Source organism: Mustelus asterias, chromosome 13 (genome assembly GCF_964213995.1).
Source record: "Mustelus asterias chromosome 13, sMusAst1.hap1.1, whole genome shotgun sequence".
NCBI classification, from domain to species: domain Eukaryota; kingdom Metazoa; phylum Chordata; class Chondrichthyes; order Carcharhiniformes; family Triakidae; genus Mustelus; species Mustelus asterias.
In genome coordinates, this window is record NC_135813.1 from 69,425,621 (window position 1) to 69,444,144 (window position 18,524).

Genomic DNA, 18,524 nt, shown 5'->3' on the forward strand with positions numbered 1-18,524 from the left:
ATACAAACTAGTCTTTGCTTGATTGATGGTGCATCAAGCTGTCACTCTGTGGCATTCAGCAGGGCCAAAGTGCCGGGTAGCTTAAAATACTAATTGAAAGTTATCACGGTGCTATGGTGACTATGGCCAGAATTCTCCGAACTCGCCAATGGCTGGGATTCTCCGGTCCTGCTGCAGTGCATGGAGATTTGGCTGAGCGCCAAATTCTCTGTTCTCGATGGCAGTGGTGCTAGGGTGAACAAGATCAGAGAATCCCGGCCTATGTCACTAACTATCCGTTCAGGTACAATTGAAGCTTGTTCCAAACATTTAGTGGATAAAAAAAGTGTAGTCCCTTGTATTCCTTAAATTTTCCAGAACTCCCAGAACTGAGTCTGTGGAAACATTTTGGGAAAAGGGCATTACTTTCTAAATTGAAGATGGGGTCATTTTACTTGGTTTGTTCTACATACAGGATGGATGACTCTGGTTAAACAGCAGTACTTGGATTTGCATATCACACTATTGTATTTTTCTGGACAGACAACTTTTTACACCATGACTCAACAGTAATCAAAACTGAACAAAAACGTCCAACTTTTGGTCGGAATGTTACCACCGTTCACGTTGGCCGGATTTTCCCATTCTGCTGCAGTGAATGGGAAATCCAGAAATTTGGCTGGATGTCAAATTCTCTGACCTTGCTGCCGAGGGTGTGTGGTGCGAATGGCCGGTAAGATTACGCCCTTGGTCACAGGAAGTTTGGGAGCAGGACATAGAAGTAAAATCCTTCCTTTGAAATCACTCCATGCCCTTTTCCCTATACCTCTGTAATCTCAGCGCTACAATTCACTAAGATCTATGCTTTCCTCCAATTCTGGACTCTTGCACATTGCTCCATAAGTGGCCATGCCTTCAGCTGCCTATTCTTACATCTTTCATTCCTCCACCTCTCCACCACTCTGTGCCCCCTCTTTTCCTTTAAGATACTCCTTAAAAGCTACATCTTTGACCAAGCTTTTGGTTACCCAGCCTAATACCTCCTTTGTGGCTGATCTGTTTGCTAACATACCTTGGGATGCTTTCCTACATTACAGGTGCTATAGAAATGCAAGTTGTTGTTGTTAGACAGATGACACAAATAATGTTCATTCACCTCCAGGATGTCAGCACTTAAAACACAGTAGATTTTAAAATCCGATGCCTGGATATAAAACTGGCATTGCCAATTACCCGCTCGAGTTTCACTTCCAAAAATATCATGGTTAATGTGTAATGTCAACAGCAATACCTTCACTGATATATCTGACTGGTATTTATGAGTTGCAAGCAAGTACAATGGCCTACCTTATTAATTTTGTTGGTTTTAGGCAGTGTTTGGCTGGAGTGCAGATCGGAGTACCTGGGTGGCTTCTTAAGCGGATTATTAATGTCACATGGCACAGATTCTGTTCGCACAAGTCTTGCTGAAAATCAGAGATGGTTACAAGTGAGGAAAAAGCAATACATATTAACATTATTATGCCTAACTTTGTGAATTATTCCATAATTAATCACTTAGCTGACTAGTAATGACTGCTCTTCATATTAAAGTCAGTGCCCTCAAAAATTTGTTTTATTTATTTGCATGTCCCAGGCCTTAGAGCTTTATGTATCCTGATCTTGTATCCAAAATGGAGGCTTCTGGCACACAAAGTATTAATCGCTATATATTGGGAGCCTGGGGTAAGAGGGACTTTCAAAATGGCTCACTGAGTTAGCAGGTACAATTTTGCTTTTCAGTGCAAGGTTTTGTACACATCGTGAGTGCGTCAGATTTCAGGAACAACATGAACAATTAACAGGCTAATATTTTGAAGACCGCCTGTTTCTACTTTGGCATTCTGAACATTTTTTTTAATCGTAAAAAATTAGTTTTGATGAGAGCTATTAGTTTCCCTGGAAGAATTCATAGAATCTCTACAGTGAAAAAGGAGGCCATTTGGCACATCAAGTCTGCATCGACTCGTCGACAAAACATCTTACCCAGGCCCCGCCCTGCCCCAAGCCTGTAACCGCACCCCCACATATTTACCCTGTTAATCACCCTAATTTACACCACTTGGGACACAAAGGGGCAATTTAACATTGCCAATCCACCTAATGTGCATATCCTTGGACTGTGGGAGAAAACCGGAGCACCCGGAGGAAACCCACACAGACATGGGGAGAACGTGGGAGACTCCACACAGACAGTCACCCAAGGCTGGAATTGAACCCGGGTCCCTGGCGCTGTGAGACAGCAGTGCTACCGATTCTCTAATCTCACCCAATAAGGTACTCCACCCTGGTCAGCGAAAGACGTGTGAGATCATCCGTTCTATCTTAATGGGCCAATCAATAGAAAAAAATGTTTGTGGTTGAAATAATACACCTGTGCCATTTCTTACAATAGATGGAAAGTCTTTTAAACGAACAATATCAGAATTTTTTGTCTTCATGAACCTCAATTGTATTTGTCATTATGGCAGGGAGTGGGGTGCGCATGGGGGCAGAGACACATCTCAAGCCAACATATCTCTCAGATTATCTAAACTAATAGATCTTGGTGATTTGATTTCGGACTTAGTTATCAAGCTTTTTTGAACAGACCTTCACTGATCTCCATGCCCACAAAAACCAAATGGAACATGCTAAGAATTAAGACATAAGCACAAATAGTTGCTTGAGATCTCACATTCAGCAGCAAAGCAATTGCACTTGCCACTAGATTGTTAGAGCTCGGGGCTGCTTTTACCCAAGGGACTATACCCAAGGGATCAGTACTGCAATGAAGGATTTGTTGCAATTACTACTTACAAAGGTAACAAGGACAAAGAGCATCCAGACTCTCTATAAATTTGCATTTATGGTTTTCAAAATAACTCTCAGATGATGAAAGTCAGAGAAGCCTATTTGTGGTAGATTTATCCAATTGGCCTCACGATAAAGTAGTTCTATTTTCCTTTTAAAACACTTGCTCCTGAGATCAAACACTATAAAGCCGCTTTTATATTGCTTTCGCATTGGTCCAGATTCTGGGAAATGGACTTTGTAGTATATCTGATTTCTTTATGCCTGCTGAAAATTTGTAAATTCCATGTTCAGTGTATCAATTTCTGGGATGAGAGAGCCAGATTCAGCATCAGCCTGCTCATGAATACTGGTCTTCGGAAGACCAATGGCCTGATAGTCACAGTGGCCTGGATTTCACACTCAGTAGCAAAGCGATTGCACTTGCCACTGACCTCAAAGAAAGGTGCCCAGAGTAGGCAGCAAATGAGATTGAAGGATGGCACGGTGGCACTGGTGCCTCACAGCGCCAGGGACCCGGGTTTAATTCTGGCCTCAGATGTGTGGAGTTCGCACGTTATCCCCATGTCTGCGTGAGTTTCCTCCGCGTGCTCCGGTTTCCTCCCACACTTCAAAGATGTGCAGGTGAGGTAATTGATCATGCTAAATTGACCCTTAGTGTCAGGGGAATAGCAGGGTAAATGTACGGGGATAGGGCCTTGTCGGGATTGTTGTCGGTGCAGGCTCAATGGGCCGAATGGCCTCCATCCGCACTGCAGGAATTCTACGATTCTATTCTCACAGAAAGCAAACCAGGAAATAAAATGCATTGATTAATTTTCAACTAAATTTTCAAGAAAAGAAAATAAATTGTTAGGGCATACATACAAATGATATTGTTGAAGGCTAATATTTTCATAAACATTTTATTTTGAAAATATGTTAATTTTTCTCTATCGTAATGGACAAATGTAAAGTCATTTTTCAGGGCCATAAAAGTTTTCCTCAGTACCTACCAACATAGTATAATATTAAACACTCAATTACAATTCATTTAAAAAGATTTTACAATGGTTTTTACTGACAGCAAAAAGGGCAAATTCCCACAGTTTAGTGATTTCTATCTGATTGTAGCCTGAGGGGACTTAAGAGTGTGCATTTGGGGAAGAATAGAATTACTGAGAGTAACTTCTGGGTTTCCGCATTAACTGTGCCTGAGCAAACTCCAGAAGCTGATGTTAGCTTTAGAAGAGGAAGGACATGGGCCCTGACAGTTTCACCATCATTATCTCTGCAAAATCCAGCTAAATGAAATGCCAACTACTTCTATTCTTCTGAAACTGGCTTTAAATAATACTCTGTACGGAGATTTTAACTCATTCAAAACCTATCCACTTGCACAGAATTAAAATTGGGTCCAGAAAGTGTGCATACATCAGCAGCTACCTCAACTGTGTTTGAAGATTTAAAAATCACTTTGAATACACTCATTATTATTATTTTCCCATCAACACTGAGATTCCGGATATAGAGATAAGTGTTACAAAGAATTATAAAATTATGTTTTGGATTGTGTCTTTAACTAAGGGTAAGGTGAAGTGAGTCATATGACCTATTCTGAAATTTGCCTAACAACAGTTCTGAGTAATGTGGCTCTTAAATAGCATCAAGATAGATAAGTCGCCGGGTCCGGGTGGGATGTACCCCAGGTTACTGTGGGAGGTGAGGGAAGAGATTGCAGAGCCTCTGGCGATGATCTTTGCGTCGTCGATGGAGATGGGAGAGGTGCCAGAGGATTGGAGGATTGCGGATGTGGTTCCTATTTTCAAGAAGGGGAATAGGGATAGCCCAGGAAATTACCGACCGGTGAGTCTAACCTCAGTGGTTGGTAAGCTGATGGAGAAGATCCTAAGGGACAAGATTTATGAGCATTTAGAGAGGTTTAGTATGCTCAAGAATACTCAGCATGGCTTTGTCAAAGGCAGATCATGCCTTACGAGCCTGGTGGAGTTCTTCGAAAATGTGACTAAACACATTGACGAAGGGAAAGTGGTAGATGTGGTTTATATGGTTTTTAGCAAGGCGTTCAATAAGGTCCCCCATGCAAGGCTTCTAGAAAAAGTGAGAGGGCATGGGATCCAAGGGGCTGTTGCCCAGTGGATCCAGAACTGGCATGCCCAAAGGAGGCAGAGAGTGGGTATAGATGGGTCTTGTTCTAAATGGAGGTCGGCCACCAGTGGTGTGCCCCAGGGATCTGTTCTGGGACCCTTGCTGTTTGTCATTTTCATAAATGACCTGGATGAGGAAGTGGAGGGATGGGTTGGTAAGTTTGCCGATGACACCAAAGTTGGTGGGGTTGTGGATAGTCTGGAGGGATGTCAGAGGTTACAGAGGACATAGATAGAATGCAAGACTGGGCGGAGAAGTGGCAGATGGACTTCAACCCAGATAAATGCGTAGTGGTCCATTTTGGCAGGTCAAATGGGATGAAGGAGTACAATATTAAGGGAAAGACTCTTAGTACTGTAGAGGATCAGAAGGACCTTGGGGTCAGAGTCCATAAGACTCTAAAATCGGCCCCGCAGGTGGAGGAGGTGGTTAAGAAGGCGTATGGTGTGCTGGCCTTTATCAATCGAGGGATTGAGTTTAGGAGTCCGGGGATAATGATGCAGCTATATAAGACCCTCGTCAGACCCCACTTGGAGTACTGTGCTCAGTTCTGGTCGCCTCATTACAGGAAGGATGTGGAAAAGATTGAAAAGGTGCAGAGGAGATTTACAAGGATGTTGCCTGGATTGAGTGGCATGCCTTATGAGGATAGGCTGAGGGAGCTCGGTCTTTTCTCCTTGGAGAGACGTAGGATGAGAGGAGACCTAATAGAAGTATATAAGATGTTGAGAGGCAGAGATCGGGTGGACTCTCAGAGGCTTTTTCCCAGGGTGGAAATGGCTGCTACGAGAGGACACAGGTTTAAGGTGCTGGGGGGGTAGGTACAGGGGAAATGTTAGGGGGAAGTTTTTCACACAGAGGGTGGTGGGCGAATGGAATCGGCTGCCGTCAGTGGTGGTGGAGGCAAACTCAATAGGGTCTTTTAAGAGACTCCTGGATGAGTACATGGGACTTAATAGGATGGAGGGTTATAGGTAGGCCTAAAAGGTAGGGATATGTTTGGCACAACTTGTGGGGCCAAAGGGCCTGTTTTGTGCTGTAGTTTTTCTATGTTTCTATGTTTCTAAAGATTAAAGGGTGACCAGGTAGGTTTGCTGGAAAGAAGGTGCAAGGTGTTCACACTTGGAGACAACAGCAGCAGCGTCTGTGTTTGTAGCAGTTAGACTTTTAATCAGGAAGGTGTGAGAATGTCGGGCTGCAAACAGTTATACTTTCAACTGTCCATTTACTTCTAAGATAAAGGAGAGCTGTGGTCTCAAAGGTAGCCAATCAACATATCCACCTGTATACAAAGCCCTTGTGATTCACATGGCCATGGAAATAGGCTTTGAGAGGTGAAAGGTTTCTAAGTACTCCTGAGATTCTCAGTTAGAGTTAGTTTGCTGGAATCCACAATAGAAGGAGCAACTAAAGGCTGAACGTCTCCAGAGTTCATAGTGTAGGAATGGGGATGGTAGCTCAAGCTAGGATCGAAAAGACCAAATTCATGAGGATATCAAACAAGGCTCAAAGATTCATCTAGCTTGTGTTACAGGGACACTTCTGTCACTAACAGATATAAAGCTGGGAAAGGAAATGAATGGAAGTAAAGCTTGGAAAGCTAAAAATCACTTTAGACTTGGTTTTGGAAAATCAAATCACCTAAGACGCAATATAGAGTATACCTGTCAAGTGGGTTTTTTGGTTATATTAAAAGAAAAGGGAAAAGTTCTGTTCTATAGTTTCAAGTATAATTTACCTACAAAATAATGTTTAGTCAATGGTGCTTTTAATTTGTCCATTATAGTGGAAGTTTTAAAACATCGAATCTTGTAATGTCATCCTTTCAGCTATCAAATGAAAGTACAAATTTCTTTTAGAAATCATAGAAACCCTACAGCACAGAAAGAGGCCATTCGGCCCATCGAGTCTGCACCGACCACAATCCCACCCAGGCCCTACCCCCATATCCCTACATATTTTACCCGCTAATCCCTCTAATCTACGCATCTCAGGACACTAAGGGGCAATTTTAGCATGGCCAATCAACCTAACCCGCACATCTTTGGACTGTGGGAGGAAACCGGAGCACCCGGAGGAAACCCACGCAGACACGAGGAGAATGTGCAAACGCCACACAGACAGTGACCCAAGCCGGGAATCGAACCCAGGTCCCTGGAGCTGTGAACTTTTGTTAAAGTTATTTGTCTCTATACTGGATCGTAACACCAGTTGCTTTGAGTGCAACTTTATATGCAAGGAATAAGAAATCCTTTTGTAAATGAAGATGAAAATAGAGGGTGGAATTTACCAAAAGATTGTCAGGTTCTGAATAAAAACCAGTGTGTTTCTCCCCCGAGACTCAGATCTTCTGACACTTTGTCAAAAAAAAGTGTTTTGCCCCGTCATTCGGGTGACGTAGGGCCTGAAATAGCCGACAAGGTCAGCTCCTCAGGGATCGGGGTACCATTTTAAAGGGAAATCTGATCACAAAGTAAAGCTAAAGGCTTCCCTCCGCCCTCTGGACAACAGGATCCCCAGATCAAGGGGAACATCTATGACCATCAAACACAAAGGGCCAACCTCTCCCCTACCATTCAATGGTTGGATTTAGGGAGATCCAGCCACACAAGCCCTCATCTTTGCCAGCATCGTGCTTGGAAATCTCGCCAACACAAATCCAGTTATGGATTTCTTGGGAGATTTAGCGGCCATAACAGGATTTACGTGCGTAACGATGAACGGGCCTGGAGAATCGCAACCAGAGTCTCAATGTAAATCATGGGTGGATAAAGGATTATTACTGAAAACCAGTATAAAATCTATAAGTTGAATCCCGTTGACAACATAGAAGATGAATCCCGTTGACAAAGTTTCAATCTATGTCTCATGGAGTTACTTTATTCTGTATTACAATACTGAACACAAAATCTAACAAAACAAAAGTCAACTATTTTGAATACTGGAAATAGGAATGTTAGAATTTCTGGATAAGTTCAACAAGTTAGGCCATGGTGTTCTGACACAAGGTCAGCAAACTGAAACAACTATTTCTCTCTCCACAGATGCTACCTGACCTGCCGAGTATTTCCAGCATTTTTTGTTTCTGTCTCAAAATCTAATATCCATGCTATGCCTTGCTGAGTAAAATGGATGCTTTTAACATCAGGCAAAGTATACTGTTATGTTTACAAAACTGGAAGAAAGAATAGTCAGTTAGTTCAATTAATGTACTGAGTGACCGAGATGTAGAATGATTTTTCAATTTAAGGTAGCGATCTCATAGAGGCTTACTTGCCTATGAGCCATGTTATTCAAATAAAAAAATGCAAGGAAATGGAACTGCAAAGTGGCCCAATGAATATCGGAAAAAGAAAATGAAGGTACAAGAATAACAGTAATTCTTTGTTAACTTGATTAGTACAAATTGAAAGTAGCACAATCACTTCATTATTGGTCTCTAGCATTGAATAACAAAGACACAGTTCTATTGGTGGGAGATATAGGAAGGATATCAGAGGTAGGTTCTTTACGCAGAGAGTGGTTGGGGTGTGGAATGGACTGCCTGCAGTGATAGTGGAGTCAGACACTTTAGGAACATTTAAGCGGTTATTGGATAGGTACATGGAGCACCCCAGGATGATAGGGAGTGGGATAGCTTGATCTTGGTTTCAGATAAAGCTCGGCACAACATCGTGGGCCAAAGGGCCTGTTCTGTGCTGTACTGTTCTATGTTCTATAGAACATTCTAAAGTCAAAATGCAAAAAGGAAACACAAAATACAAATATTTAAACCTCACCTCCACGATGAATGATGAGTAAATGACAAGGTGGGGCTTCTTTGGTGCATTTGTTATGGCACTTTAACCTAGTGAAGAAAGAAACATTGAAACACTGTTACAGGAAAATTCCTTGATATCCATATCAAAGTTAACGGCACTTTTAAATGTGTTTCTCTGTTGCCACTTTCCTTAAGTTTGCCTAGAGTTTTAAGCTATTTTGAGTTTTTGTGATCTTAGGTTTTCCAAAAAAAAGTACCAATCCCTTTGCTGACAGGGGAGGCAGATTGGTCTTTCTGGTCTTTGCCAATTGCTTGTTTGGTGTGATGCACACTGGGCCAAGACAGCCTCTCAGGGAAGGTAATCCCCTCCAGATTTGTGGCACTTTTGCAGGCCTCAGTGGAACGAATGTCAGCTATTATAAAAGCAAAATACAGTGGATGTAATGTTATTTAACTAGTGTAAACAGAAACCAGTAATTGGAAATGTCAAACCATCAGATCTACTACCTGATTAACCCACTGATTTCTCAATGAGGATCAGGGTTTGAAGTACTTTGAGCACAATGCAGGATGTTACTCTCAGCAACACACAACAGGAAATAATTTGTTATGTAAAATCTCGAGTTAATCTTGGGGAAATATTTTTGGCTTCACTTCATTACTACTTCCTTCCTTGATGTGTCCATTCATCATTAGTTCAGCAGAGTAAACCACTCCTCAGCCCAGTCAATGCCATGCTTGAGCCAACTGAGAGCTGCACAAGAGTGATCCAGAATGAAAGGTTCTCTCATTAGTGTGCCATAAAACCTATTGTAAAATCATCAGTATAACTGTGCTTTCTACAACTATCTGAGCTTCAAAATAGAATCACAGAATTGTTACAATGCAGAACGAGGCCATTTGGCCCATTCTCTCTGCACCGACTCTCCAAATGAGCATCATGACTTGGTGCCATTCACCTGCCTTTTCCCCATAACCCTGCATATTATTTCATTCAAGTAATCATCTAATACCCTCTTGAATTGAACCTGCCTTGACTGCACTTCCAGGCAATACATTCCAGACCCAAACCACGTGTGTGAAGAAGATTTTTTTCACATCACATTTGGTTTTTTTTTGCACATCACTTTAAATCTGAGCCCTCTCATTCTTGATCCTTTTATGAGCATGAACAGTTTTGCCCTATCTACTCTGTTCAGCCCCGCCATGATTTTGAACATCTCCAGCAAATCTCCTCTGAGCCTTCTTCTGTCCAAGGTGAATAGTCCCAACCTTTCCAATTTATCATCATAACTGAAGTTTCTCATCCCTGGAACCATTCTGATAAACCTCTTCCGCACTCTCTCCAATGCATTCACATGTCTAATAAAAAAAACATCTCTGTAGGTAGACATGGGTTAATACTACATTTAGCATTGATATGCATTTTAGCCATCAATGGAAGGCTATATTTTAGTTTGTTTCCTAATTTTAGTGAGATGGTGACTATAAAAATGAATTCTCATATGTCAGTGCGTATAGCATGTTCGTCTCTGAGGCAGAAGGTTGGGCATCCAGCCCCATTCAAAATACCTGATCACAACAACCTAGACTGAAACTCCAGTGCAGAACTCTACTTCTGGGTGAGATGTTAAACTAAGGCCTCGTTTCCTCTCTTAGGTGGACATAAGAATCCATAAAGAGCAGTAGAGTTAGCCCTCGTGTCCTGGCCATGACTTACCCCTCAGCCAATTTCACTTGACAGTCATAAACACATTGCTATTTGTGGGAGCTTTGTGGGTGCAAATTAGTTCCTGTGTTTCCTAAACCATAGTGACCACACTTCATTGGTTGTCGAACACAAAAGATGTTTTCCCTTTTACATTAACAGTAAAATAAGAGAGCCGTGGGAAATATACTCCAAAGTACTTGATTTGGTTACATACTTGCAGTTTTTACATTTCAAGCCAAAAAGCATCCCTTTCCCACACACTGTGCAGGTCTGAGACATCCAATACTTGGTGGAAAATCTAGAAGAAAAAAAGTTAAGATCAATTGCTTGAATCAATATTAACTGGATTTAAGCAAAATTACCATAATCAGAAAGGAGAAAGTAAAATGCACTTTACATTAATTAAACGTAAACTGTAAGTCATTATCAACTATAGTAAAGTAGCTTTGATACATTTTTTCTGAACTAATTTGAGTTTGTAACTTTACATTTAAAGTTTTTTTTAAAAGTTTATTTATTAGTCACAAGGCTTACGTTAACACGACAATGAAGTTACTGTGAAATTCCCATAGTCGCCACAGTCCGACGCCTGTTCGGGTCAATGCACCTAACAAGCACGTCTTTCAGGATGTGGGAGGAAACTGGAGCACCCGGATGAAACACATGCAGACACGGGAAGAACGTGCAAACTCCACACAGACAGTGACCCAAGCCGGGAATCGAACCCGGGTCCCTGGCGCTGTGAAGCAGCAGAGCTAACCACTGTGCCACCATGCCGTCCTAATTTATTGCAATATGTATCGAGGGAAAAGGCTAATCAGAATATTGTCGGGTCATCTTGAAGATAGCACAATCAGTACATATTTTGAATTTTTCAAAGCACATCTCTACTGCCATAGTATGCTACCAAGGATGGATTAAAGGAAATACCGTTTATTGCAATGGTGGATTGAGGATGTGCCCTAGGATTTCCAACAAAAAACTTCAAAAATCTCACTTACCTTAACTACAAACTGGTGCTGCATGCTATACTCAACGGGCAGTGTCAGATGTAACCATTGTGGAACACAACTCAGTTCCCAATTAATTAGAACAGCAAGAGTTAGAAGAGGGTGAGAAAAAGTGACTGGCCCTCCAAGTCCATTCCTCCCACTAATCATGGAACAGCTCTCATTAAGGACAACATCAGAGGTATTTTTCAAGAGAGTTTCTGTAACAGGCTCACCGTCAACTGTTAGTTGTATTTTAAAACAGACCCACATTGCTGTGAGCTCAATGGCTGACAGAAACCGACTCTCTGAATAGAGATAACAGGGACTTTAAATACAGGGCCTGTATAACCTGTGCAATGATAACTAACACAAACTGCCTGTAATTCTATAGGCCCCACCCTTAAGTACTCATCTCTTGGTGGAAACCAAGTAGTTGGAGAGTTAGAACGCAGTTCACTTCCAATTTGACTGAATCCAAATCAAAATTGCAGGCAACGAGCACACTTTTCCTACGCCAGTGAGGTTCTCTTTAATGTCTTTGTTATGACAACATCAAGGTCAGGTTTGTCATTTGAATACATGCCTGTGTGTGGGAGTAGTATTGGTTTCTTTGCCAGGCCAAACCTGCTGGGCATACATTGGCCAATGGAGGCCCCGTGAATTGAGCTTTCTTTAAGGTTTCTTGGGGGCCAAGAGGAGCAGAAGTAAACCCTGGGCCATCCATGCCCCAGATTCCATAACCCCCCTCCACCACTCATTGATGGGGAATCCATCCCCAGATCCCTCCATCGCCATGAGTCTCATGTCCAGGATCATTCCTGTGGATCTCCACCTGCAGTTGCCTGCTGGCCAAATTCTTACTGTGCTTACCCCAGTCCAACGCCGGCATCTCCACATCACAAATTCCTGTTCCCAGGGATTCCTGTCATCGATTTGTGTTTGCATTATAAAGATTGTCTTTCGATCTAAAATGTCTCTCGATCTCAGCTTGTGATCTTTTCCCTTATACTGCACCCCTTGCCTGTCACACTGACTGCAACCCAAATTAAAATTGAAACAATGTGTACATATCTCATCAAAAGAAATAATGGGCTGGATTTTCTCATAAGATATTCACACCACCAGATAGAAAGCCAGATCCAAAGCCAATACTGGCAGATGGCGAGACCCTGGCTGGCATTTTGCCAGATGCAGCCAATTAGGAGCCAGCTGGGATGCCATCCAATTGAGGATGATACCTCTATGCTGAGGAGTCCTCAATGAGGAGGAATGATTTTTTATTGCTATGCCGGGACAGACAGGCAGCAATTTTGGAAGGGGGTTTGGGGATGCATCTTCCAGCGGTGGTGCCGTAGCCATGGGAGCGGCAATGACTGCCGTGAATCTGTCTATGGCCATAAATGAGCCCCAACACTGCAAACCCACTGGGAGGGTGGAGGGTTTACTTGGCAGGCCCTACAAATGATGGCAGCACCTCCATACACCAACAGAATTCCAACAGGTGAGGGTGCATAGGGTGCAATTATCTTTAATTGAGATAATTGGCCATCTGGCAGGCACCCAAGTGGAGTGCTTCAATCCCCAACATCCTGCAAGTACCAAGACTGCATCTCAGGATTATCCATGGACTGGAAATTTAAATTCATGGTCTTGCCTGGATGTCAGCTGTACTACCAATCTTAAATAGCCCAACATGAGTCAGAAATAAGACTCATCATCAAAGTATTTAAAGTATTAGAGGGCCAATGCTGGCTGTAGAAGTTCATCATGGCAAGCATTACCAACATAGCAGGAGATATGAGGAAAACAAACATTAAACAATTTAACCCAATGCATTTACAACATTCATTCCTCATGCATTGCTGTAAAGTATTTACAAAAGAATAAAAAGTGAAACAAAAGAAAGCACATTAAGAAACTCAAACTTTTTAAGAATGACCTTTACGTTCAAGTAAATGGAAGTTCAATAAATTTACCAAGTTAATGCAAAACTTTATTACAGATCTTATGGGAGGTCAGGAGCTAACAAAACATGAGTAATGTTGTTTGACAGAACTGAGGTAACATTAAGGTTTTTCCATTTATCTCGTCACTAGAAGAATGACCGATGGCTTAATGTGTTATAAGTTAAGAGTTCAACAGCAAATGTACTGACCCATTATAAACCTAAAAAGGTGAAACCTCTATTTTATTGAAGAAAATACCTTTTCTTCCAAATAATTTAAGATAAAAATTGAAAATTAAGCCTTTTTTCCCCAAACAACATGGGTAAGCTAATCATTTTTTTGGCTGATGTTCCATAAGGTCTGCAAAGTCAGAAATAGCTTTATTCAACATTGTGAGAGAATTACACTTCAGAGGATTACTGTCTGCTCTTAAGTGTGCAGCAAGTGTCAAGGCGTATTTCTAGAAAACAAAATTCTGAACTTGAAGTATGTTTCAAAACCTAAACCTATCCTTTTACCAAAAGAAATGAGTCACCAGCTCTTAACATCTTGACTGAGTTTGAAGTGGATTGATTTGGGCAGTGGTTGAAGGATTTGTGAAACATTATGGGTAGAATTTTACATTCCCCAGGTTTGTAGGCAGGGGTAGCCATAAAATTAGTCGATGGCCTTACCACTTTCTTCTCCACTCTCGCCCACCCCAATCTCTCTGCAATTTTAAATGGGACATGCAGGGCCTCGGCTGTCCTACCTGCCCATTCCCCAAATGAGCACTTACGTGGTCAATTAATGACCCTTTAAGGGCCATTTCTCACTCAGCCTCAATTTTCAGGATGGCAGGAGGGATTCTGGGACACAGGGGAAGCCTGAAAAGTAATTTCACTCAAGCCTCGGACAAGTGGGAGGTGGTGTGGTGCCTCCATCAACAGTTGCCTTTCAACATTGAGTGCCTACCAAAAAGGTATGACCCCTGTGGGTACTTTGGCCCTCGGCCTCTCCACCAAAACCTCCAACTCCTGTGCCCATGCCCCCGGGCCTCACCTCACCTTCCCACCCTGAGATTCCCATACTTACCAGGACATGGAGGCCTTAGACTCTGGAGATCGTTCTGCTCACTGCAACCTCTGGTGCTGCTGGGGCTAGAGAACTGTCAGCCAATCAGTTTGGTCAGCAGCTCTCTGAGGCAGGACTTCTTCCCAAATGAGGAGCGGAAATCCCCACCATCTGAAAAATCCTGGCCAATGAGATATTTGTTCTTTGAAAGGTTTTCCTGTCCCTGGTGAGAGGACAGCTTGATCCTGGCTTACTGATAAAATCACTACCACTGGTGCCCCAAGCTGCAGTAACGACTCATCATTTTGGTTACTACTGTAGTCTAACTGCTTCAGAATTCAGGTCAAATATATATTTCCTCTTATAGAATTTATTTATTTATAGAATGTTTCCTTTAGGTTAGGTGAAGTATCACTAGCTAGAAACATAGCTCAGAGGTGATAAAGATGGCTAATGCGGGACATGGATGTAAAAGTTTAAAGTTTTTAAAGTTTATTTATTAGTCACAAGTTGGCTTGCATTCACACTGTTATGAGGTTACTGTGAAAATCCCCTAGTTGCCACACTCCGGCACCTGTTCGGGTACACTGAGGGAGAATTTAGCATGGCTAATGTACCTAACCCGCACATCTTTGGATTTGTGGGAGGAAACCGGAGCACCCGGAGGAAACCCATGTAGACACGGGGAGAATGTGCAAATTCCACACAGACAGTGACCCAAGCTGGGAATTGAACACCCGGTTACTGCCGTAGATGGTGTTCTAGGATTGAGTTAAGATCCATCAGGGAGAACAGGCACCATGGCCTGCACTTTGAAATGAGGAGTGAAAGAAAGAGAAAGTCAACATGAATAACAAACAAACAGAAAACGCAAGATAAAAGAAATGGAGAGAGAGCAAATCTGCAACAGAGAGAAGGGAATTAGAGGAAAAGAAAGTTCAAAGAAGACAGAATTAATTTTAGAGAGAGAGAGAGAGAGATAGACCAAATGTGGTGAAACAGAATGAGATAGAGACAGAGGGAGAAAATGAGACAAAAATAAAGTGGAAAGTATCTTCAAGTCAAATATAATCTGGTGAATTTGATCATGTAAAGTTCCTTTAACTACTTGTATTCAGTGCTCAAGATTCATCAGCTTTATTCACTCATTTGTGAAAGTTCAGCAGATTGTTACCACTTGTGGATTCCCTTTGGTGTAGCATATTTTGATGCCATTCAAAGACTGCTTGCGGTTCACAGTCTATTTTCTTTTCACTGTTTAATAACTAAGGAATAATGTAAAGCTCTAATGCTTAGTTTTACTGGTTTGCCACTGCAACTATTGCTGCTATACCTGTGTTAAGGCCTGTTGATGACAAGGTTATCTAATGGGAGTGGCATTCTTATCACATCATGCACTATAGCATACCTGTGTTTTATTGAATTCCCCAGATCTCTGCGAGGAATCTGTGGGGACCATCGAGGCACTGACAATGTATCTAATGAAGGGAGAAAAGACAAAGGCAAATGAGATAATCGGCCAGTGGCTCTAAAATTCTACACACAAAACACAGCAACAGCAATATTTTAGTCGTATTCATTTCAAAATTAAATCAATGAAGCATTTGAGGAAGTATACTTTTAACTTTAATTTGTTCAACAATCTTATTTTTTAAAATTACTTCTGGGCAGCACTGACGAGGCCAGTATTTGTTGCCCATCCCTAATTACCCTTGTGGCTTACAAAGCCATTTCATAGGGCTGTTGATAGGCAAACACACTGTTGTGGATCTGGAGTTACATGTAAGCCATGTGAGGATGATAAATATCTTTCCCTTAAGAAAAGGACATTAGTGAATTAGGTGGGTTTTTATGACGATTAATTATAGTTGCATGGTCACTAGTTTTTCAATTCTAGACTTTTTTTAAAAATGGAATTTAAATTTCACCAGCTGTTGTGGTAGAATTTGAACCCATGTACCTCAGGCATTCGCCGAAGGCCTCTGGATTACTAATCCAGCAACATTACCACCATGCCACCATCACTGTTTTAGCAGAACAAATAATCACATTGTTTGAATTTATATCCTTGATCAATATTGTGTAAACTTTCAGGTAGTCCATATTATTGTTTAAATTCCACTTTTGTCTATTATTTTTGTACCTTACAAATGTTCAAACATAACACTACTGACACCCCATAAGTGGCATTAAAAAGCCCCACCTGCAATACTTATACTGCCAAGTATCAGCTCAGACTTAATGCGCTGGAGTGTGAGTTGAAGGGGTTTGTTAGTTCTGTTGGTGAACGTGGTGATACTTCCATCTGTTTTATTAAGGGCAATTAAGATCCATAATTGGATCTATTTTCACCCTGACAGTGAAAGTCTCTCCAAACTTTCAAACTTTACTAATACATGTTATTTATGTGAGAATATGAAGTGGATGTGGCTCACTGGGATGTATTTGAAATTCTTCAACTGAAGTGTTTTGCTGCCTGTAATATGTACTTGAGTTTATTACTGCTCCAAGCGGAATAAATGCTTCAGTTTTGCTTCTTACATAATTGCAAACAAACTCAAAGCATCAAAGCTCAAAAGGCTGCAGGAACAAAATTAGCTTCAAGAAACAACTTGAGTGAAGAAGCAAAGAGCAAGAAAGCTAAATAGAGACAAAACTGCTCACAAATGATCAAATACTTGAAAATTCAACTTTCTTCGCTCTTCCTTCGCATCACCACCATTGTGCTCAACTTCAGCATGCTGTTGCATTTTGTCAAGGTCTCACTGGTTTTCTTTTAAGCAATACACTGCAGCCAGAAAGCTTCTGAGACAGCATCCAGCATTAGCAATGACCAAACATGTATCTATCTTAATGGTGTCATCTGGTCTGCTGTCCAGTTTGTTTTGGGAAAAGGAATTTTCTCATGCAGTAACCCTTTGTCAAAATAGTGTCAGTCTGTAGATGTGGGTGTGAGGGTACCAACAGTTGGTACAGAATGGATGTAAAGCAGTTAGATTGACTCGACATCCCTCCATTGATTATTCTCTTCTTCCACTAAAAATCTCAAATAAAGGGGATTCTCTCCAGAAAACATAACGGTCCTGGTGATAAAACAAAATTTCACCAAGGCATGCCAGAGGTTTAGTGGATAAGTGCATCTGCAACAACATTCACAAAACATGACACCATCTAGGATAATGTTGATAGCCCATTCACCACCTCAAACATTCATTCCTTCTGCCAGCAGCGCACAGCTACCTACAGGAAGCACTTTAACAACTGGCCACAGATTCTTTGACATAATTTCTCAAACTAAGGACCTCGACTGCCTGGAAGGCAAGTGCGCATGGGAACACCATCATCACCTCCAAGTCGCGCTTGAACTTGGACAACATCGTCAATGAGTCAAAATCCTGAGTTCATACCCAACAACACTGTGGGAGCATCTACACCACAGAGCACAGCGACTTAGAGGAAGCTTCACCACCACCTTCTCAATGGCAATCAGGATTAATCTCTGAATGCTTTTTCTCAGGATTAATTTTAAATGTTAGAAAAAGAGCAAAGGGAACACTGAGAAAATTGGTCAACTAATGTCTTAAGAACACTTGACTGAACTTTCTCATATTCTTTAAACTAACTTTCATATATTTACCACACTCTAATATCAATTGAGAGTTCTCCATGCGCTGGCTGGATGTTGTATTCAGAATAATGGGCAAAACTGATTTTAATGTTCAAATGAAGTTCCTTCCTGCTTCAGGCACCTTTCATACCAGCATTCTCTGTCCCTTCAAATGTATGTATGACGTTTCAGTCGGCAGAGCTTCAGAGTAACGATCTATACCCGAAAAATGGGCAGATGTGATCAAAACATTTAGACCAATATCTCATCTTTTCATGAGCATACTGCCAGGAGCTCTTCAAACTTGTGTTTGATCATTAAATCTACTTGACTATTTATCAGAAGGACAACCATCGCACTTTTTAAAAAAAATGCAGGGTTCAAACTTATTATGATGAATATTATTGCAGAGGCTGTAAGAGAATTATTCTGCCAGGGAACCCAGGGGAAAACCCTTCATAAAGTTAATTCAGTAAACTTTTGGAACATTATGCTC

General features: G+C 41.5%; 1 protein-coding gene across 1 annotated transcript in view; it reads right to left on the reverse strand.

Moving 5' to 3' along the window:
- Positions 1-18,524, reverse strand: part of ksr2 (kinase suppressor of ras 2) — a 389,906-nt gene that overhangs the window by 134,639 nt on the left and 236,743 nt on the right. Inside the window, exons 6-9 of the mRNA XM_078226092.1 lie at positions 15,830-15,899; positions 10,645-10,728; positions 8,739-8,806; positions 1,327-1,445 (exon numbers count right to left, since the gene is read on the reverse strand). Of these exons, the coding sequence (XP_078082218.1) occupies positions 1,327-1,445; positions 8,739-8,806; positions 10,645-10,728; positions 15,830-15,899 (341 nt within the window). The remainder of the gene's footprint in view (positions 1-1,326; positions 1,446-8,738; positions 8,807-10,644; positions 10,729-15,829; positions 15,900-18,524) is intronic.